Source organism: Colias philodice, chromosome 3 (assembly GCF_061535455.1).
Source record: "Colias philodice isolate Cphi_HAF_F1 chromosome 3, ilColPhil1 Martin Lab GWU primary, whole genome shotgun sequence".
Lineage (NCBI taxonomy): Eukaryota > Metazoa > Arthropoda > Insecta > Lepidoptera > Pieridae > Colias > Colias philodice.
In genome coordinates this window covers 5431403-5456704 of record NC_143088.1, presented here as the reverse complement: position 1 = coordinate 5456704, position 25302 = coordinate 5431403, and the positions used below count along the sequence as shown (strand labels likewise).

Sequence of the window (25302 nt, the reverse complement as noted above, 5' to 3'; positions counted from 1 at the left end):
CATACTACATATCACAAAAATGACTATTTACGCATACTATACTGATAAGAGTTTAAATATAAACGTGTCTTTTACTATATGGTTTTATCTAAATATAAACCACGGCTTACAATTACTTAACTGTTACGAACTGAAAATATAGGTATATAGCACTAAAAAAATTGCAATTCTAGCACTGATACAAACCTCGAAACCGAGAAAGTTATCACACACTGAACACAGGGCTTAAGAATTCAACAGACTGACTAATTATGATTATTATAAGTGAGGAATGAGTGTTCGCTTTGGACAGTGCACATCAACTGGCGATGCATCTGTCTACAAGACGATACACGATAACAGTGGGACCTAATAAATCCTTAGATTATCGCTTCCCATGCGCGGGATTCATAATAACTGGCTTAGTGTTTTCATTACGGCTATAACAATGACCAGCGGATGTTATAGCGAGTCTGTTGTTAAATTAATTCCCACTTAGTAGACAGGACAAATACTTGAAAAAATCTTTACAATTTTTTTTTTTTTATTATGGAGTGAAACAGTCCGTTCTTTTACGAGATGCCATTAACTAATTGCTAAATTGAATTACACGTATCCATTCTGATAATGGATGTCTACAAATGGTCTACGAGTAACGAAGTTACTTAGTAAGGTCAGTGAACGTTTTCTTTGTCTTTTACTTTCTCAAAAGTTCAGTTTTAAGTGCCAGGAGTAGGAAGACTTATATTTAATTAAAACAAAACGTCGCAAAATTAATTAACCACTTTTTTACAAAAATACACCGTTTTATTTATACGCAGTAAAATGGGAGGAGGTACTCAGTTTGAATGTATTGTTTTTAGTTTTTTAAACATTGTAAGTAAACTTAATCCTACTAATGTTCTACGTTCGGTTATTAACAAAGAAGATATTATACATTGTTCATAACCTATTCTTCAAGACTATCAGACAACAAAGTGTAGCTACATAACGTAGCAATCGTTGTTCACTTCAAAATAAAAAATGAAAATTTAAAAACAGTTAATAACTATATAATATGTTTGTTATTGTATAAAACTTAAACCATAATATAAAGGTTTGTAATAATATAAATATTTCATGTTAACTTGCTCATAAAATCATGAGATTTTAAAAGTTTTTAAATTATAGTTAGACATAAAAATGACTATGCAATTACGTGTCTAGTTAATCCTCAATACTAGTATATTTTTAAACGCACCTAGCTTATTCTTATTATATCTCATCTAATCAATACTTACGAATTACCATAGTATAAGTGCTCTTTATACTATGGTATTACCTATAACTACAAAACAAACTACTACAGACAACAACGTTTTCGAAAAGAAAAATTATATTATGTTTTCGAAATTTATGAAGGTCCCGAAACCATTTTGGGAGAGCCAAGAGCGTTTTAGATCAATTTTCCTCATCAATTTACTATAGGTACAAGTACCAGTTACCAGGCTAATCTTATTGTGCCAAACCAAAATTCGGTTCAGGACCTCTTTTCGGAGACTGCTGTATTATAAACCCTGAATAATCAAGTCGAAATGTTATGAATTAAGAGGGAAATCAAACATTGTTTAAAAGATAAATAAGAAGCATTTTTATTTACCATGTATAGGGGTTGCTGGTAGCGGTCGTTTGTCCGGAGGCGCCCGTCGGACCGCGGCCGCTGATGCTGGCAGCGGTATCGACGTCTGCAGTACGGAGACTTGCCTGTCAATAGATGTAATTATTTAGTTATGTTAAACAGATGTTTACTTAGTGTGTACCAAACAAGGTTAACGTCACAGCATTACCCTGGACTTTTGCATTCGATTATGACTTTGAATCTAAGGTTCATTCTTGATAGCATGTTTAAGCATATAAAAAATTGAACATCACCGCCTACTACGTTACATAATATTATACATAGGAAATAAGTTTTGTATCAAATTATATTGATAGAAAATTATATAAATGTTTCTTATCGCTTATAAGTATTCACAAAGCAACTTTTGTATTTAAATTATAAATAAGTTTAAATTTTTAAATAAATATCATTTCATTGATTTCCAAACTTCGCTAGAACCCTTTAATTGAGTCCGATACTAGAAATAAACAAGATAAAATGACATAGACCTACCTTGAGCAACTCAAATAGCTCTCACTTTCGTGCATATTTTCCTCTAACTTACATTAAATGTATTTCAGAGATTATAAATAAACGTTGTTTGTGTACCACAACTTTCTACGTGTGATTTATATTCTCTATAAAATTACTATCATTTGAAATACTATGCCCAGTTGTAAATAATAATATAAATCGCCGGTAGTTGAAAGGTAATATGATATACCTTGTCGTATGTGCAAATTGTAAAATAATGTTTTGTTAGCAAAAGTATTAGAACTATTTGTGATGCTCACATTTTGTACACGCCTATCTATTAATTACGTAATTAAATAAATCAGTTATTCCAATAGGATATAATGCTTCCCGTATCCTAAATTATAGGTAGGTATCTTTCTTATATATAAAAATGAATCGCAAAATGTGTTGGTAAGCGCATAACTCGAGAACGGCTGAACCGATTTCGATAATTCTTTTTTTATTATATTCCTTGAAGTACGAGGATGGTTCTTATGTAGAGAAAACGTAAACATGTACCACGGGCGAAGCCGGGGCGGACCGCTAGTTTAAAATAAATGTTAATTATTCCAAAATAATTGATCAGTATCAGGAGTAAGTAATATTCACAATACATTTTAAAATAATATAACAGTAACTCTATATTAATTATTATATTCTTCAATATAATCTCTATATTTCATTTTTCAATATAATCAGTGACTTTATTGAAAAATGAAAACATAATTATTGATGAATATAAAATTTTAAATACTTCTTCAAAGAAATAAGTCTCCGAGTACAGATTGAATCGATAGGCAAATTGTATACCGTATACTTCAAATGCTAACGTGAAGGTATTATCGTAATATTACCGTTAATATTCCTCCTTTGTTAATAAAGAAATAAAAATAATACCGACTAATGTGTCGCCCTTCGTCGTCGCCGGTGTGGTCACGATTTTATAATAAAACATACGCAAGGAAGCAATTGTAAGGTGAAATATTACCTACTTATTCAAGTGAGCTTTGCATTTATACAGTTTTTACTCTTTAAATAGTCTTTTGTTTTTATAGCATAGACTTTATTATATTTATAGTTTATACCAACAAGGAATGTTTTGTTATTTAGGTATGTGGAACAGAATAAAGAACTAAGTATGTAATAAAGTACCTAACTATAATAATTTTATATATTGTAGGTGTGTTCCTATAGAAACTAGACATATGTTATAATCATAATAGTTCTTATTTACTGCAAAGCTCTATTATAACACCAAAAAATTGTAATGATCGGAATCAGACATGGTATGTGTTTTATGGTGTTTTGATATCACATTCGAATGTTTTGTTTTCGATCGATTGAAGCGACTACTCCACACTAGATGGCGTTAATGGTACATTACGATTTAAACAAACCGCTAATTTCGGAAACCCGGAAGAATTAAATACAGGTACATGACAGGTACCTATACAAATGAATTTTTTATACTTATTATTTTTTATATCGGTTAAATAGTTTATCAGCTTATTCGTTATAAATATTAAAATCCAATAAAAATAATACACATTTTTGGCGAGAAAATGAGTCTCCATTTTCACATAATAAAATTCAAGGCTTAAAAAAAGACAAAATGTAACAATATAAGTTTTATGTACATTTGTCAGAGTATTGTTAATTGTGACATAAGGGCAAAATCTAAACATTGAACATCTGGTGTCGCCGGCGCACGCAATATATATGTATAATGTATATGTAAGTAGGTATACATATGTAATGCACGCCATATAACTTACACAATAGCTAAGATTTTTCATTTATGATACCCGTGACACACATGTTTTCTTTATTGTTATTTCTTACAATTGGCATTTATTTATAAACTTTATTTTTTTGGTTCAAGCAGTCAGCAGATACCTACTAAGTACTACATCTCTGCGTTTTTATTTTACCTGCAAAGTTAGTTCTTTCAACAAAAGAACTGCAATTCAATTCAATTTTATATACAACATGCTCGTATTTAAAGGACAAAACACTTGAATTAAATCTGTATTTAATTCAATGACTGAAATACACATATGTACAATATTTAAGATTAAAAAAACTTGTAACCCATTATTATACAATGCTTCTAACAGATAATATACTACTGCCGTTTTGAAATCTTGAAAGTGACAAATGTCAAAATGTCGTGTCGCCTCACGCCCATATCAGTCGTGTCTAACGAAAAGTAATCCCTATTTATTGTTTACTAATGTTCCATGTTACACGGTGAGATCAAAGATCACTATTGATGATATGCTTCGCGCTGTAAAAGATCGACGAACCGTGACTTGAATCAGGCTCGATGTATTTTTAGATCACATCTACTAAGTGGACTAGATGCTCTTAATTTCACTTCGATATTGAGTTTTAACAACGGGCCCCAACTTCGATTCAGGATGTGAAGTTTCCGAATTACGAACTGTTAATGGAACAACTAATAAACATACACTTAACATTTCTTACACCGCATAGACTGTGAGGGGCTTTTTTAAGTTACCATTTTTATGAAATACACGATTATATCGACGCGAAGCTGTAGATGTATTAAAATTGTAAAAATAAATTTGCAAAGCTATAACTTTTAATTATTTAAATGGAATTATGAAGTAGAATGAATTGAGGTTTGTGGTTTTATATCTACATAGATGTGTTATCTAAAGTTAAGAATTTTATGAAACACATTCTTTGATATCGATTTGAATATTGTGTATTATAACTATACCTTCTGACTTCTGGAGATGTGGGGAGACTTCTTGATTTTCTGCTTTTACTATTCTGGCGCGTATGCCCTTGCCCTGAGTTGGTGTTACCCATGGTTGACTTATTACAATCACTTAGCACTAGATCACAGAAGTTTTTCACACATGTTTCGTTTATTATTTTATAATCTCATTTTCAAACTAAGTTAACTATCCTCTAATCAGTCTTGCGTTACCTTAATGTTTCTTCTTAAATTTTAATTCAGTTCATTTTTATTTAAAGAATACCTATTTCAAAGTAGAATCTATAGTCGTAATAATATCGATTAAATTGTTAGTCATGTCATGCCATTATAGATGGTTTACCCAAAACACTGCAACGTTTGCAAACATTTCAGGTAGGTATAACAGGCATTTCGAACTGCTATTCGATCACAATTTCAATCATCATTCTCATGAAGACCATTGAATTCTTTAGATTAACAAAGATTTTCTGCATACATCTCAATGACAAGAACGCTTCTGTTTATATCGTGCTTTTGTTATAACCATAAAACGTTTAAAACGAAAGTGCTCACAATAAAAATAATTGGTCTATTGAAGTTAAAGAAAGGGACTGAACCATTACACAGTATTCTCCATTCAAACAACTAAGGGTTACAAAAAAGGTTAATTATAGGTAGAGTACCATACCGATAGTGCATCGACCTTGACAACAATGAAATAAAGAGATCTTGAAATTTAATATTTAATTATTAATCAAATTACTACTAATTTAATATAATTCCTAAATCCTAACAATGATAGTAAAATATTAAGGATAACCGGCCTAGATACATTATCGGATTAATCACAGTGAGTGTCATGAATGAGCACGATGAGCTGAGCTTTTCCAATAGAGTTTAATCATAATGCCTAAACGTACTTTAGCATCGCATCAATGTATCATTTATCAATTTTATTGGAAAATATACGCATATTTTTGTTCATCATTAAAAAGTCTATAGATTGACTGTGACATATTTACGTAGCCTATTTCGTATTCAAACATCCTATTTGTCTTTTGTTAAAACATTTACTATATGCCCAGAGACCAGTCATTAAACGCCCAGAGCATCACAGTAATGAATACATGCATAATGTCTTCCGGCCATTGGATAAATTGTCCCAAAAGCCATTGTTAAAATCCATCAATTCACGCATTGATTAAAAGGTATTCGAACGGGGCAACAATGCACTTGATTTTCCATACGGAACTTTGAAAATCAAATTTGATGGTGATTACACCTGGTCAAATTCATATTAGCTTCATAATCTTCATAGATTTTTGTATTACATTTTTGTATCTGTCAACTGTGATTTTATGGCTTACGATCGAATTTATAATTTTGAAAAAATTAAGAAAAAATCTATTTAAAATTTGAGAAATACACAACACTCAATCTATAACTACACATATCAACGACTTCAGACGGATTCAAATTTTTTAAGCAAAGTTGTATTCATTTTCCTGCAAAATCAATGTATCAAAATATATATACAGTGTGGAAATTTTCGATGGGCCCTATCTTCAGTATTTCAAGTACTTTCCCTCCAGGGCCCATCGAAAATTTCCACACTGTACTTATTATATCAATTATTTTGTCCGATTTAATATAGGTACATATACTCACTTGCAAAAAGCAGTCATCTGTGCTATCGAAACACATCTATTACTGCATACCTATTGTATGTTAATAAATTCAGGCTATAATGTTTGGTTTCTTATACTAACTTATGCAAAGTTCAACTAAATTAAATTCCATTCAGCATTTTGAGGCATGATGCTGGCTGAAAGTTAGGAAGAGATAAAACTTTTAAAGAAAGTTAAATTAAGTACATGTTAAATCCTTAGAAGAACAATATTTATTTATCACTAGCGACCCGCCCCGGCTTCGCACGGGTGCAATGCTGATACTTAATACACTACAGAAAAATTGTGAACGTTGTTTAAAATAACATAGCGGCCCGCTCCGGCTTCGGACGGGTATAAAATATACTATAGCCGGGCGGCCAGCCGGTACCGCCGCAAACGCTACGTCCCGCAATTTTTAAAACTGTAATATCTTCGAAGATATTCACTTAAATCATACGGTGTAAAGGGCCATATAGATCTATATTAAATGAACAATGTATTCAAGGTATTTAATTGGTTAAGGATTAATGCTGTATTGGTTAAAATCGCTTCGAAAATTAGCCATTATTTGTCGTAAAAAGTAAATGACAAAAAAAGTTATTGTGGGTTATCCATAAGAGATAGACATATACCATCGCGGACTTTTCTGTAGAACTTTTCAATGTGTATAATACTTAGTACATTATTTTGATAAAACTCGTAGGGTTCAGCCTGCGTTTGCAATGTAAGCGGAAAAAATGTAATTTTTTACGACATCACCTTAGATTAAGGATTGGTCTCCGCGCGCGCGCTACGACTAGATACCGCCCCACCTAAAAACAATAGCTCTGTGAGTGCGGCAACTCATTTCTGTAGTGTGTGTTAGGCAATTTGTAAAGACGCTAGTGTGTGTGAAGAATTGGGCTGCCAGCTACATAAATTTTACCTCATAAATGGGAAATCTGGCATCTTGGAAAGAAGTTTGAAAAATATTTTTTTCATCCTGACCTGGCCGGGAATCGAATCCATGAACATGTGACTCAAATCCACTTGCGACGCTACTATACTATAGTCACAAAGGTTGTTTAAAAGTAAAAAAGCGGAAATAAAAAAAAACATATTATATGAATCAGTTAAACATGGTTAAACAGAAATAAATTATTGTATTATACTTTTTTATACATGTGTTAGTAATAGTATTGAAAAAAAAAAGTTCAAATTATTGCTAAAATATTTCCTCAACCACGTGTATTTTTTTGGATATGCAATACGGCAACACTGAATGGCGTCGTATTTTCGTAGAAAAATTTTTCGAAGTAAAGGAGAAATTTCGAATAATACGATACTTAGTGATGGTACGTGATCCCAGTGTCTTTCTTATTTTTTGTTGTATTATTTTTAAATAGTTTTATGACACAAATAGGCATTTTACTTCAGATTTTGTTCAAAATCTTTATAAATTATCGGTTCACCCTCTCCACACAATGCTTGTGACACGACTGGCTTGGGTACGCCGAATTCGGCGTACTATAAGTTGCCGCATTTTTCAAGTACGCCGGCGGTATCTAGTCGTAGCGCGCGCGCGGAGACCAATCCATAATCTAAGGACATCACATTAGAAACCTCAAAAATAACAGTACTTCTCCACTATTTAATGGATATTATTATACATATAAACCTTCCTCTTGAATCACTCTATCTATTAAAAAAAACCGCATCAAAATCCGTTGCGTAGTTTCAAAGATTTAAGCGTACAAAGGGACATAGGGACATAGGGACAGGGAAAGCGACTTTGTTTTATACTATGTAGTGATTTACTTGTGTAGTACATATTCCTATACAGTCACTTTTACGGTATTGACTTGATAAACTGCCATGAGGAACGTGTAACAGCAGTGTAAATATTAGATAGGTTTTACACTGCCATCAATTTTCATAACGTTGGTTGCGGCTAACCAATATATATTAATTTGCACGCGTACCTTGAAGGGAGAAGATACGAACTGCAAACTCATGACGTTAAACCAGATTTATCACACCGCCCTCTTCTGTTTGTTTAAAAATCAATGACATTTACCAATGCACATTTATCTCGAAAACAAAATAAATTAAGTAAGTAATGGCATTTTGTTTTTATTTTTTATCACAGACATATACCTACAATGTTGACAATTGACATTTGAAATTGGAATTCGAATTTTTCTCATCACATTTTTTTTTTTAATTTTCAGCTTACATTTTTTTTATTTATTTTGGAATCAACTTTATTTAAAGTCACATAAAATATATTAATAGAAATAAACATTATAGACATGTATCGATTATTTCATGTGAACTATTGTATTCGAGAGACGGGGGCGTAGAATCTTGGGGTGGCAACTGGCAACCCCAAATGTATTCCCTTTCCAAACAATGTGAAACTAAAAAACATACATCGCTTAAATTATTTTTTGTCAGTCTAGCGATGTTTACTACGTTTTGTCATAAACTTTGTACTTCCCATAGTAAAAAAGTAAGGTGTTTATTAATATTTTGAACCATACAGTTTTTTTTTGTTTTTATTAATTTTTTAAACATATTCGTTTTAATTTTTAGTATAGAATGTTATTGTGGCAACTGCTAGCAACTGAGATAATATAATGTTTGCGTACAAAACAAAACTAAACGAGAACGCCATTAAAATGTTATCCCCGAGATTTGCAGAACTGCAATGCACCCACGTACATTACCCATGAAACTGGTTTTGCCACAATCGTATATGAACTGCTTAACATATTAACGATTTCTTGAAATTCAAATTTTGCCTTTATTTGTAATATTGTTTTAACATTTAAAATATTTATATTTTAAATGTATAACTGAAGGTGCTCCCTTTGAATAATTAATTCTTAAATATCTTAAGTTTAAAGTAATAAAAAATATTCAATAGATGAAGAATTACTATCAAAAGGAACCTTATCTTTCGATAATATAATTAAGGAGATGTATACATAAATTTGTTTAGTTGATTTCATAATCATAAAATTTTAATATTAACCTTGATACGTAAATAACAATACCAATAAAGTTTTTTTGTTTTGCAAAAAATAAAAAAAAGTTGTAAATTAGTTTGTATTTATTCGTAAGTATTTCAAATACAGAATCCTATCTTATTTAATTTTTCACAAAAGCAATATGAATTAAATGAACGTATAAGTACTTAAGCGTAATTAAGCTTAGAATCTATTAACATTAAAAATCTCATAATGGATAATAATTTCAAAAGGAAATTTAATTAGCAGTTACTGTCAAGTGATAACAAAGCGTTGATAGCAAGGCACATTGTTTGCCGAAGTACTTATACTTGAGTGTATCGTAAATTATATTTATTTATGGACTAAGTCTATATTTATTTCATAATATAGCCCGTTAGTTATTAATTTATACTATTATAAACTATGTGACAAATTGCTTTAGTCATCTCTTTCGAGTGGGTATACGAAATATGTATAGTATTATACTTATTTAACTAATTAATTATTAAATTTAAAAACCGGCCAAGTGCGAGTCGGGCTCGCGCACAAAGGGTTCCGTAGCAGCAAATATAATAAATTACAGTTAAATCAACCTATCTCAAAAACTATAAGAGATACTTTGATCAAACCAAAAATCGTTGAAAGAGTTAATTAGCATGCATCACCTCTATTTTTTTTAGAATTTTATACCCCGTAGTTATAAAAATAGAGGGGGGGGGACATACTTTTTACGACTTTGAGAGCTGATATCTCAAAAACCGTTCACTTTAAGAAAAATGTTTTTTAGAAAACTTTATATCATTTTAAAAGACCTTTCCATTGATACCCCACACGGGTATGTACATCGAAAAAAAAAATTTCATCCCTCAGTTACATGTATGGGGGGCCCCACCCCCAATTCTTTTTTTTACTATTTAGTGTCATATTTTTGTAGCGGTTCATACAACACATATTCCCATCAAATTTCATCACTGTAGTACTTATAGTTTCCGAGTAAATCGGCTGTGACAGACGGACAGACGGACAGACGGACAGACGGACATGACGAAACTATAAGGGTTCCGTTTTTGCCATTTTGGCTACGGAACCCTAAAAAGGAGATCATTTAAAAATATATCAACAACAAAATATAAAACCAGTTTGTAAAAAATGTAATGCTATTATTGAATAATACCTACATAGACTAGTCCAATTTACGTAGGCGTAAGACGGGGTAAGATAACCGGGTCCATTCTCCAGCCTTCGCAAACCAATAAGTAAAACGAAACTTGTATAAGCCACTACGACTTATACCTAGGTAATAGGATATACACCTACGACCGACACGCTGTTAAATGGTAGGTGCAGGTCTATTTTGACCTCTAACAACTGACTAAAACAAGCACTTTTTCTATGCACGATAGCTAGTTATTTCTGTTACCTTTAGCCTTTAAAGAACCTTAATGCTAGTATAGATAGAATACACGTTCAAGATTCGTGCAGATTCGTTATTCAGTTAAGCACTATCTTTCATCTCAACGCTAAACATTGTGGCTTAGTAAAAGATACGCCTATTTCAAGTTAGCTTAACTTTATGATCACTGCATAAAACATTTAAGTATTATAATATTCTGCATTATCTACCATTAAAATATCTTAAAAAATATGAGGGTATATTTCACTTCCTCATGTAGAATATACGGTCCACAAATGAAATCACTTTGTAAGTGTAAAAATACCGTCAAATATAATTATTATAATTGTTAGACAATAGATAACTAAATATCTTTACTTTTACCAGTAAAAGTTCAGGCTTTTACTTATTAAAAATGAACTGAATTAAAATCCAAGTATTTCAAAAATATAATTAGCGCAAGTATACGAAATAAGCGAACAATAACACTAATGAAGCAAGCTTAATTTTATCTGTTTCGCTCAGTCAAGTGTAAGAGTAATATTGACGTGAATCACACTTTAACGTAAACAAAACGAATAATATTCCAGATTTAACTCAAACTGCATCAAAATAGCCGTCAAACCGTCCAAATGAGGCTGATGTATACACTGTTTCACATCCACGGATATAGCTGTGCACAATTTGTTTAAATCCTTAGTTCGAAATGTCACGGGGAAACTTTAGCTCGCGTGATGGAGCGCGCCTCGGAGCGCGGTCGCGTGCGCGCGCGACCATTGCATCTGTACTATAGCCGGGATCATCGGCGAAAGGGGCCTTCGCCCCCAACCGAAAGCGTGATCGCGCGGGATGCAACGCATGTTGATGCTATAGCTAGCGACTAGCGGGTACAGGGTGTGAAAACAAAAAACAAAATCCGCTCGAATTAGAATCTGAAGCGTTGGTTAACATGTTCAGCTTAATGACTGTATAACGATCGTTTCTTTCAGAGATTCTTACGTATTAATATGGGATATGTTTTCTGATAATCAAGTGTTATAAATTATTATTTCTTGTAACTACATACTTAAAAAATTACTGAAAGGAACCAGGCATTGATATGTTTAAAAAAAAAGACGGTTGCACTCCGGGAGTGCCGGCAGAAGTGAAAACGCGCGTAGTAGAGAGGGGATAGCTGTCTACTCTCCATCCGTCTTACGCTTTTTCGATGATCACGTGTCCTGACGCGAGTTTAAGATTTTATACCCATTACAGAAAAAGTGCTCAACGCCGCTAAAGAAGTTTTCACTTCAAAAATATAATTTAACATTAATTTCCTTTTGAATACTAACGTATTAGCAAAAATGCTTCACATCTAATTTATAAATAGACAATGAAAAACTATTGTTATCATTTTAACTGGCATAATATTTAGGAAACGTAACCCCTGTTACCGATATCTGTTATTCACACCCTGTAGAAAAACGCGGGTGCCATCTGTGTCGAAGAGCCCTTGCATTAGCGGGATGACATTATGCACTACCTCTGGAAGGGTTCGCAGCTTATCTCGTTAAATCACTCCTCCCTACATCCTCCGTGAAATCATTTACAGGAAAGGACTAGATAAAGAACCTTCCGTAGATATAAAGTCCTTACGCACCTATGCTTACCTATAATACTTCGGATAAAATCATTTAATATGTGTATAATATATTTATTTCACGTACGTGTTGTCTGAAATTAAAAGATGTGAAGAATTTTAATTAAATCCTATGTGTTAATAAATAAAACGGTGCAGTTTATTAATATGAATGGTTACGTCTCGCATAACAATAAATTTTAAGAGGGTGCGCGTGCTGTGTGCGCCCTTCCTTACGTAACTACATAATATATTCATATTTTAATGTTAATAGTAATCATTAATATTGACTGATTTCTATTAAATATAATATAATATTATAAATACCATTTGAATATTTTTTAAAGCCTAGTACGTATTAAACATTTCATGGCCTTCCTATGACAGCTTAAGAATAAACATTTCCACTTGTTTTAAACGAGAATGCAATGAATTGCAAGACAATGATAAAAGCGTGGCAGCGTGATAGTAAACAAATGGGAGCAGTCGCGCTAAGAAAATGTAATTTCAAGTAGCTGCACTGCAGATAATGCTTGCAGATGTACCCTAATGAAAAACCGCGATAGTTCTACAAACGACTCAGAGAATACTCTTTTCAACTGAAATGAGTAATAAGAATTGAGACGCCTTTTTAAATGTTGGTTCGCAAAAATGAAAAGGCGCTAGAAAGCTGAAAATTTTCGCTTTAAAAATATACTATGATTAAACTTTACACGTATCAAGACAAGCAGACCCATATTGACTTCTAATTTAGGTCATGTAATAAAGTTTGTGTACATAATTTAATCGCATGTTTACGTTCAATTTAATTGACTGTAAAGTTCAAGCTCGTTGAAAGTATGCAATCTTTCACGATTGTATAACAATGCGGAAATACTGAATGCGGTTTAGGATCTACCAATTCCCCGTTCGCTTGTTAAACAAGATTATACTATTCGTGGAACATCTAAAAGTAAAACGTGATTTATTACGAATGCGTTCGAATATGACGCGCTTTTAAAAACGATGCGTGGTGTAAACGCGGCCTTACAACGATGTGTACTTAGAATGTGACAAATGTAAAAGCTCATCGCGTACTCGGAATAAATATGGAATGATAGATTACAGGCATTACAGGTATTACTGGCATTTTCATTGAAAATGCGTATAATATAGATAATAATATAGTTCTTCCGTAGAATAATGTATATCCTAATTTATTAATTATGTGAATTTAAAGTACTTATGTTCAAAAGTGACAAATTATATATTTTGAATAATTAAAATAAACAATAATATCAATGGCTAGTGGTACTAGTGAGTAGAAAATAGCATTTTTACGAATAAATAGTAAATATTAAGGGTGCTATAACAGATTTTTAGCAAAAACCGCTATTTTACGGTACAATTTTAACTCAAAGCACTTACACGTGAGAACAAAGTAATATCTTAATTTAAAGATAATATATTCAGTTCTACGATAATCTTATAAAAATTGTACGACGTCATACAAAATTGTCGCTGAAATACGATTTTCCCAGCACAATGATGGCATAAAATGCAAAAAAATGGGGTCTAAACCGGTACACTTTTAAGAAAATTAAAAGCCTAATCTATCTTCTTACCTATAAATTATTGAGGGATATATAGTCCTTTATAGATTGTGATAATTTTTTTATATCTAAATCAAAATTTTATTTCAATTATTAGCTAAATTAAAAATACTTGTCGATTTCTTCATACATTTTGCTCTCGCGGGTCGTCAGACCGCGCTCAGAAGCGCTCTTGGAAGGACGGGTGTATCGCTCCTCGTCCCAAAAATAAAAACGAATTAGAAAAAGATTATTGTGCGTATACTGCCGTTTTCGTGATTTGAAATATTTGATACTTTATAAGAGTAAACTGTATAAGTTGCATATTCCAATTATTTGTAATTTAAAATTATGTTTTAAAAATTATGTTGACTGAGATCCTCTTTTTTTATGGGTTGTTGAACGGATTGGTGGGGTAAAGCAATTTGACAAAACTTAAATCCAAAATGGCGCCGACGAAAATTTGCCATCTTTTCGTCATGGGTGTCATTTTCATGGTTTTTGGGGAAGCTATTAACCAATATGAGGTCAAAAATAAAATCCAAGATGGCGCCGACGAAAATTTTACATCTTTTCGTCATGGGTGTCATTTTCATGGTTATTGGGGTAGCTATTAACTAATATGAGGTCAAAACTAAAATCCAAGATGGCGCCGACGAAAATTTTACATCTTTTCGTCATGGGTGTCATTTTCATGGTTTTTGGGGTAGCTATTAACCAATATGAGGTCAAAAATAAAATCCAAGATGGCGCCGACGAAAATTTTACATCTTTCCGTGATGGGTGTCATTTTCATGGTTTTTGGGGTGGATATTACGCAATATGAGGTCAGAACTAAAATCCAAGATGGCGCCGGTAAAAATTTGACATCTTTTCGTCATGGGTGTCATTTTCATGGTTTTTGGGGTAGCTATTAACTAATATGAGGTCAAAACTAAAATCCAAGATGGCGCCGACGAAAATTTTACATCTTTTCGTCATGGGTGTCATTTTCATGGTTTTTGGGGTAGCTATTAACCAATATGAGGTCAAAAATAAAATCCAAGATGGCGCCGACGAAAATTTTACATCTTTCCGTGATGGGTGTCATTTTCATGGTTTTTGGGGTGGATATTACGCAATATGAGGTCAGAACTAAAATCCAAGATGGCGCCGGTAAAAATTTGACATCTTTTCGTCATGGGTGTCATTTTCATGGTTTTTGGGGTAGCTATTAACTAATATGAGGTCAAAACTAAAATCCAAGATGGCGCCGACGAAAATTTTACATCTTTTCGTCATGGGTGTCATTTTCATGGTTTTTGGATTTAAGGGACCATAACTCACATAAATGCAATAGACCGTTGACTGACAAAAATTAAGCAAAAGTTCAATAGCAGTACAACTGTTGGTGTATTTTTGCATCATGTCTTATATAAAAATGATATATAGAGATTTTTATGATTTAATTTTTATTTTACTTACTTTCATCTAAAATACTGAACCCACCCCATATTCTCATAGCTCACTGTGGAGCCAAGATTTATTGTAATTATTAATAATATCGGAAATTACATAATTAGAAAATGTTTTGTTTGTTTTATTGTACCTACTTACTAATACAAACTGAAAATTATTTTTTTAAAATAGATACTTCAGCTTCATAATATTAGTATTAGCATAGAATAAATATAAAATTGTAAATGTAAAATGACAGGACCTCATTACTAAGATTTCGTGTTTTTATCTGTCACCAGGTATCTCATGAAACGTGATAGGTAAACAGTTAAAATTTTGAGAGAACAAATAAAAATATCGAGGTTAAGCATCGGTTGGCGCGGTCATAAATTGGATGGATGATCAATTTTTTTGCAATATCTCTTAGATTTTTTGTACGGAAAAAGAAACAGCGTGCTTAAATAGAATAACAAAAACGTTAACATCTTTGTTATTTTATTTTAGTTTACTTCTTTATTATTAAGAAAATTACACCTATGACGAAAAGATGTCAAATTTTCGTCGGCGCCATCTTGGATTTTGGTTTTAACCTCATATTCGTTAATAGCTACCCCAAAAACCATGAAAATGACACCCATCACGAAAAAAGTCAAATTTTCGTCGGCGCCATCTTGGATTTTGGTTTTAACCTCATATTCGTTAATAGCTACCCCAAAAACCATGAAAATGACACCCATCACGAAAAAAGTCAAATTTTCGTCGGCGCCATCTTGGATTCTAGTTTTGACCTCATATTTGTTAAGAGCTACTCCAAAACCTTGAAAATGACACCCATGACGAAAAGATGTAAAATTTTCGTCGGCGCCATCTTGGATTTTAGTTTTGACCTCATATTGGTTAAAAGCTACCCCAAAAACCACCCACACTTGCAAATGTGTTTTCTACGTAGGAAAAGTTCAGATTTAAGAGTATCCTAGGTAATGTGTTATGTGACGAATACCTATAATTTATTTCATTCCGACTATTTTTCGGAATAACATACATTTACTAAGAATTGTATACAATGCCGGATTTAATACAGTGCCGGTAACATCATATGTATGATAATAATTCTTCATTTCTTAAAAAGCTTTGATATTGTATACAAATCATAGATTATTATTCAATGAAATAATGATGTAAAATAGTCACACTTTTTTAAGTTGTTTGAATATACTAACATACTTATTAGGATCGTACCTACTAATAAAAGTAACAAAATGAATTTTTAAAGTTCCCAGTAATCTTCTGGAATCAATTTCAATAAAAATACATAATATCAAAAATTAAAAATAATATCAAGTATGAAGATGGTCTATAAAATGGAATGCGCTATGTTTACGTGAGCGTGATATTGCCGCGAACAAAGTTACGTCGTTAGATACCTAAATTTGAGTAACGCAGATTTGTGACAGCGTCCTTAACTTCTAAATGATTTGTTTATTGATCGACTTGTATAAGTTTTGCGTCCCAAATCCATAATCCTCATCGATTAAACGTCAACCAAGGGCGGGGGTTAAATGAAGCATTGAACCCATAACGCGTAATTTACGAGGACATAAAGAGTGCAGTTTAATAAGAAATTTTCAACAAGGGCCCGGCAAACTCCTGCCCAGACGATCGTAAACGGACCTTCCCATGCTGGGACTTGTAATAGAAAAATACTTCACGTACAAATTATTTGTCACAAGCTGTTAGTGCTACAAAACGACCATCTGGTAGTTATTGCTTTGTAATCCAAAACGGTTACATTTAATTATTTTATGTTGATTCCCATCGTATAAAAGATCTAAGAAATACGAAATAGAGGTTCTGGTACGAACTTCAGATGTATACAGCTTTTTCTCCGGCAAAATTAATAATTTTTCATCGGTATTGCTCCCGGAATGTATATTGCTCATGTTATTCAACTTTCTGGCTATTTTGAATTTTACTCATTTTATGTGTAGGAAAAATATATAGGCGTAAAGTTAGGTAAAGCTCTCGAGTCTCGTTACTACTCCATATATTATAATTAAAACTACTAAATTAGATCATTTCATAACTAACTAATTACTAAATTTACCTTTATTAAGTAACGTATGTAATCGAAAATACACACTATTTTCTTTATAAAATTCGCTCCTTTTCACTTACAGTGCTTGTAAGAAATTTAGAACTAATAATTTCCCCAAGTGACTTTTCACCTCCCATAACATGCTTTCATATTTTCAGATATACCTTCACTGCCTGTATAGAAGCTGCTTCTACTTATTCTGTACTATCTAATGGGTACAAAGGCTTTGAGCCTTTGAAGTACTAAGCAGCGGGATGTAAATGACATCTTCATTTGCTAATGACATACGAATGCTCCGTTTTAAATGAAAGCCTTTTAAGGATTGCATATGAGGAATAACTCTTTAGGATTATGAGCAATGAGAAAATGAGTAGAAAACACATACATCGGTATTAAAAATTACATATTTTTTATTAAGCAGCATTTTAAAGTTAATAATATGTATGTTGTAGGGATATTCCGTGAAATATCAAAACAAGGAATGTTTAAACTTTAAATTCTTATTAAATTATTCGAAGAGGCTTTCATCAATCGCTAACTTCAAGATATTATACAAAATATTTATTCAATATCTTAAACCAAACAGTTTTAGTTCGTTAAAACAGATTGTCAGTGTTTGTTGACGAAATGAATAGGCGATCGTTGACGGAGCGGTTCGAACGTAAACAACGTTCGTGACAAGAGCCGTCTGTTGACCGTGTTCAAACAAAAGCTATCGCCAAATCACACCCGCCACTGTAGTAAAAGGCAATTGAATTCGTGTTTTCAAATTATGATGTTTCAAGTTATTTATAAAAAATCATTTAAGTAAGAGACTTTATATAAAAGAGATACAAAATTATATGCTAAACAAGATTCAATCCACATCTCATTTGCAATCTTTCCTTGTACAAAAATGTATGTTTACCGTTACTTTTATATGCATTTATAAAGGTTAATCGCATATGTGTTCCTCAAACAGAAGGCGAAAAATACTAAAGCTCAAAAATTAACACATCGTCATGTGTTACGACCCTACTTTACAATAATTGGCTAAATGAGAAACATCGCCCCAAGTAATATGAAACTTATCTCGGCTTATCACCATTCGGAAAGGAAACACGTTATAAATATTGTGAGGGAGGATCCACTCGACCCACTGCCAATTTTACCGTTAGCGTTTTGGCCTTTGGTTTTTTATGTTTTCTCCGAATATAAAATACCTCAATAAACATGCGATAACGAACGTTTTATTTCATTTTAAAAATCAGCAGGCAATGACCTTTCTGAATCTTTGAAAGTTGTAAAAGTTTGGATTTAAATCGTATTGAAAAAGGAAGTAAAAAATATAGGTAATGATTGATTTTAAAACATTTTTATTCAAAGCATCGTACTTCCTTCAAATATGACAATTAGATACTTTAATTGTCAATATAATTGCGTGTATGTGATTAGCCCAAAATAAAACACCCGTAAAATTCACCCACATATTATTTAACCACAACTATCGTAGTCATGTCACATAGATAAAGCTTCCAAATTCATACTTTTCCCACGAAATATTTGATCCATACATGTCTCGCAATTACACTTTAAATGCTATCAAACCGATTATATTTAATTAAAACGGCGGCATGTATCAAGTCCACTGTCCACATGTACGGCGATCAAGATCAAGTCTCGGTCGACGTGTCGCGCAGTTTGGCCCTGTATGGAAAGTCGTCCCATTGTATAAAAGCTTGCCGGTTGTTCACCCAAAAGAAAACCTTAAGGTATTCTAAGCCAAAACAGGATCTGATTAATAATGCAAACCCCTCTCACTTTTCGTATAGAAAGTTCATGTTCTGTGCTATTATAATGTTTGCTCCGATATGAACCTTGAATATGTTTGTTTTATGAAATGAAAGTCTGGATTTTACAAATTCCGTTCATGTGTATAGACAGATTAATGATATGTTTTTATTGTTTTCTTTTCGCAATGGCATATGTATAAAATAAATGCCTATTGTAGGAAACGTTACAAGATTGTTTCAAAGTGTCTGAGGAAATGTGTTTAGGAATATCATTAATGACACGATTGTATGCCCCATAATAGGCATAAAGAATATCACGTCTTGGAATATTTGGTAATGGGTACGTAAACAATCACGACAGACAGTTAAAATATTGAACCGACATAAGGTTTACTATTCTTTCAAGCGGAGCGGATAAACAATAGCTTGTTAGTCTTTTGTCGTGCTCAGAGACTACTGTCACGACGTCACGTGACATCCTTGTATTGTCTGTCTAATCACAGAAGCGTTGACCGGAGTCAAGGGGTGTCATGAGAGATAGCTGAGGTACCGCGAAGCCCTCCAGTCACTCCAGTGAAGTAGATACGCACTTTAGCCTATTTTTATTCAGTGCTTTACCACCGAACTGACTTTTTTATCTAGCAAAGGATAAAACTGACGTGAGAGTATGGGGCTGAAAATTACTTGAAACACCATATTATTATATTTTATTACTCTTATATTCATTAATAATATGTACTTAATCAACGAGATACAACAAATCAATTCATACGATGAATCCAACGACTATTGATTGGTTTCGTAGTTACTTGCAGGGACGTCGGCAGCGTGTTCTAGTGGAGAACCTAACCTCTTCCTGGAGCAATGTTCATGCCGGGGTTCCGCAAGGTGGCGTGTTGTCTCCTCTCCTTTTCTCAATATTTATCAACTCTATCTCCAATAACATAACTTCTCCTTATCATATGTACGCAGACGATTTCCAACTATATTCGCACGTGTCACTGCCTGAACTTCCTGAAGCGATTTTCCGTACTAATTCTGATCTCGCAGCCATCGTCAATTGGAGCAAGGAACATGGCTTGAAGGTAAATCCCGTAAAAACTAAAATCATTATACTTGGCAGTAAGCCGCTTATGAGCAAAATTAAATGGGATTGCTTGCCAGATGTTGTGGTTGATGGTACTCGCATTCCTTTCAGCAAAACAGTTAAAAGCCTCGGTTTGTACCTTGACCAGAACTTATCTTGGTCGGAGCACATCATGCAAATTCGCAAGAAAATTTTTGCTGGTGCATCTTCGTTGCGCCGCCTGCGTAACTTCCTACCGATCTCCACCAAAATTGCGTTAGCCCAATCCCTTCTGCTTCCCTTCCTTGACTACGCCGATTCCTCATTCCCTGATCTTTTTGAGTACCAGTTAGACATCCTTGAGAGGCTGCAAAATTTCTGCATTAGATTTATTTTCGGATTGCGTAAATTTGACCATGTCTCGGAATATCGCAAAAAACTTAACTGGCTCCCCATCCGTCTTCGCCGGGACGCCCACATACTTCAGCTTCTGTACTGTGTTCTGTTTGACCCTAAAACACCTGTTTATCTTAAAAATCAGTTTAGTTATCTTAGTGAAAATAGCTCTATCTCTCTTCGCTCTTCCAATCTTCTAACTCTCTCTACACCGGTTCATCGCTCAAATTTCTACGGCTCCTCATTTACTGTTCGTGCTATACATCTTTGGAACGCTCTGCCTGAATCCATCAGGCGGGCGAAAAATATTAGTAGTTTTAAAGCTCTGGTTAAAAACCATTTCTTATCATTATAATATTGTGTTGCTATATTTAATTTTATCTCTTGATATCATATTTTGTATGAGACATCATTTATTACTTATATTATAATATTTTGTGTGTTATTTGGTATATTTAGTATATGTATTTATATATATTTATTATATGTCTTATGTTATCTGTATATATTTATTTTTAAATATAATACTTTATATATATATATACATATATATATATTATTTTTATTTATTTATTTCTATTATATTTTATAGTTTTTGTATTGTATACAAATTAGTTATTTGTACAATGTATCAATTTAGACATTGAATTTGCGCCAACGCGTACTCGTTCAACATTCCTTACAATCAGGGTTGCCTGGAAGAGATTGCTCTTGAGCAATAAGGCCGCCTTTTCGTGCATATGTGCCCGTGTGTTATTATTGTATAAAATTATAGTCTAAGTTTGTTTGCCCTGGTATGTATGTACAATAAAGCATAAATAAATAAATAAATAAATAAATGTGTTGATTTTTTCATTTTATTATCAAGTTATGAAATCTGAATCAATCTTTCTCACTCATTGCTGAAATAAGCATAAAAAACAAATACAGCTTCGAAGAAACCGGTGAGTAAACTTTGACGAAACTTGTATAATTTTATCTTGGCACCTGGCCAACAGAGGGCGCTAAAGCTAATAATAGTATAAACTATAAACGATCAAAATCAAAATACATATATCACAAGTTATACATGTTTTTTTTTTATACGATGGAATAGTATTATAGGAATCAATTTAACACTTATAGAATATATAAAAAATGTTGTGTGGTTTTATGAAACCACGGTTAAAGTGAAACTGTTCGAACGGTTCCGAACACTGCTTTGTGTAGCGCATGTCGCGTGACGGTCGGCTGCCGAGTAGGTATACCTACTCGGCAGCCGCGATACACGCGACATGCGCTACACAGACCAAAAAGTTTGAGACGATGTAATAAAAGTTTCACTTTAAAAAAAACTTGTATTCGTAACTATAATTCTGCAATAATACAAGAATTAAAATTCTAATTTTGTTTAATTGTGTTACAGGTGTTCAAAATTGTTCAAAATTATTTTGGGTTAAATAATGACTAATGTGATTTAAATTTTTATTTTTTAATATATTATAACACCTATTGTTCTAAACTTTCTATGATGCATAAACAAATCTCTAAATGTGAATAACAAAATCAATGCAATAATTTTTTTGAACGCTTCATTTGATAAATGCGACATCTTGTGGGAAAGGGCAGTACTAAAACAGTGACATCTACTGGATGGTAGTAAAACTTTGTATTAGTACTTAAAGTTTCCAATAGATGGCGATGTTCATCGTGAGTTTTACGGAAAAAATAAACAATAATTTTTAGTATTTAATTAAAATGTGTATATTGTGTTAATAATAAACTCACCTATTAGCAGCTAAGGTAGTCATATCGATGTTATTTCCACAAGCTGTTAATATATCATCTCCACTGCTGCCACCTGTTATTCGTTGGACGGAACTTATTGCAACATCTTCATTTGAGCTCTTAGCGGCATTTCCAGTGTAGCCGGTAGGTGGCGTTATTCTTTGTTTTGATGCTTGTTTGTGTCTACTCAATGCAAAAAATAACGCAAGAACTGCTTTGAGCTTAGCATCACGGATGTCGACAGCGGTAACTTGTTCCAACCCCTGAACTTTTTGTGCGTGAAGAAAATCTAAGCAGCACTGCACGTTCTCCAACTGTAAAGAAAAATTAAATAATTAGTTAAAATTAAAATAGTTACAAGAAAACCGATAGTTAAAAACAGTCCCTATTATTAAAATAGATGTTGACGATAAATTATTATTATCTATGCAGCTAGAAATTTTTTACATTAATTTCCTGAGATGTAAAATTATCGCAATTGCGAAAATTTAGAATAATTTATTATTTAATTAAGTAATCATCATCGATATAATACCAATTCACATACAGCTAAAAATTAAGTATTTAAATATCTTATCGCTATACTGCAAATGAAAAGGTTCTATGATATTTTCTACCTACTATTAATGCATAAAATAATTTACCTGACCTAAACAAGAAAAAATTTATGACCAATTTAATCAATTATTTTACATAACAAATCATATCGAGTTAAGACGATACACAAAAAAAAATCTACTGCTTGGCGGGCGGAGTCTAATAGCTCGCTATCGCGAACGCGGGTGTGCGCGAAGTCATTCTTGCAAACTCGCCGCGCTGCCGCTGGCCGACTCGGGACAAACATGTATGGAGTCGTCATACAGTTATAATATTCTTATACATATATTTAATTGTTGATTTATTGGTTTTATTTTCTTGCTTATAAACAAATAATCTTCTTTTTAACAACTACTTAGACATTATTAATAATTATTATTATTTCATAATGTTTACTTTATTACAAAATAATACAGGTTATAGGGTAACGGCACCAGTGGTCAGCCAGGCACCAGTGATCAGCCTATTGCGTTGTTTATTGGCCATAAATATCGCTGTAATCAAAATAACCAAATCACGCGCACTTAAATAGAAGCTCTGTTTCGTTATTGGTTCATGCATCACGCGATAGGAGCAGCAGGGGGTCAGGGGAGAGAAGTAAACACGTTCGTACAGGTGCTGTCTGCCGACAAGAGCAAAAGTGTCATGTCTGCAATATTTTTTGTTTCACGTGGTGCTCTTTTGAAAGGTGAGAAATAACATATTTTAGTATGAAATGTGATTGTGTTTTATAGATAATAACTTTATAGATTACTAAGAGCATTTAATTTTATGAAATTTGATAAAAAATATTGTGTTTTTACTTAAAAATATGAGGGGCTGACCATTGGATACTGATTTTTTATGAAAGATCCAATGGACAGCCCCTGGGGCTGATTACTGGGATTATTCCTAATTGTTAGAAAACCCAGTGGTCAGCCGCATTTCAAAATATTTTTTTCAAGCGGCTGACCACTGGGTCTCAATCTGTGGTCTCAATGATCCAGTATTCAGCCACGATGTTATTGAAATAATATTTTAAGTATAAATGCGAATGTTTGTGTTTAAATATATAAGTAATACTTCATGTTAGTTAAGTTTTACCTGAAATAATGGTATTATGTGTATTCATATCCAAAAGTTATTATTGTTCCCTTTTTTTCTAGCTAAAAATGCCGCCAAGACAACAGTATCCTCCAGAGAAATCCTCCGAAAGAGATCCTCCTGTGGTTGATTATAATTATATTATATATTGTGGATTATAGATACATCAATAATATTATAAACGAATATCGCTGATTTTTTTTAAAAGAATTATTGCTTTTTTTATGATAAATAATAAGAAATTCCTAGAAAATAAGAAGACACAAAGAGATTGTATTAGTATGTTTAAAATAATATTTGTAAGTATTATGTACGATATATTTTTTTTTGTGCTAAGTGAATCGTTGCTATAAAAATGTGATTAATATAGTTGATTTTGATATAACATTGTTTATTTTGATCTCATAATTAGTTATACTTACTAAAGGCTGAACACTGGGTTGAACAAGGCTGTTTATTGGTTTTTAGAGGCTGTTCACTGGGACACTGGGCCATTTTTTGTTTAAAATTAATTATATATTTTACTAAGAGAATTATTGTTTTTGATAAACGCTGATTCGAAACTACAATAAACAATAAATCCATACATGTTGTACGTTTTTTTATTCGACGATTGTTGTAGAAATGGCAATTGTCAAAACTTCAAAAAGCTGTTATGAGGCTGACCACTGGTGCCGTTACCCTAAATAATCTTTAAAATAACAAAAAATATTGTTACTCTGAAAAAATGAAATGGTACTCAATAACGCGGACTACTGAATGGATTTAGATAGAATTTGATGCTGACGTAGATATTACGTCATGCCCAGAAATGAAAGGTAATATTTCTGAAAGAAGTTATAAACCCTAATTCTTCTCAGTCAAAGTCAAGAGTGGAAGATATCACTAATACAGTAAAACTGATGCGAAACTTTGGATGTTAATTTGTATATTTTTTTGTTAGTTGTTACTTAATCACGTCAAGACTACATTACCAATTTTG

General features: G+C 32.6%; 1 protein-coding gene across 10 annotated transcripts in view; it reads right to left on the bottom strand.

Moving 5' to 3' along the window:
- The window catches only part of sick (sickie), a 183371-nt gene that overhangs the window by 57116 nt on the left and 100953 nt on the right, over positions 1-25302 (bottom strand). For 6 of the 10 annotated variants that reach the window (XM_089714291.1, XM_089714289.1, XM_089714290.1 and 3 more), the window contains 2 exons: positions 22641-22954; positions 1619-1722 (listed from right to left, as the gene is read on the bottom strand). In XM_089714291.1, coding sequence (XP_089570417.1) covers positions 1619-1722; positions 22641-22954 — 418 coding nt within the window. Of the gene's footprint in view, positions 1-186; positions 334-1618; positions 1723-2131; positions 2182-4880; positions 5146-11543; positions 11733-22640; positions 22955-25302 lie in introns of those variants that run through there. The other 4 variants (XM_089714295.1, XM_089714296.1, XM_089714297.1 and 1 more) reach the window with 4 other exon arrangements.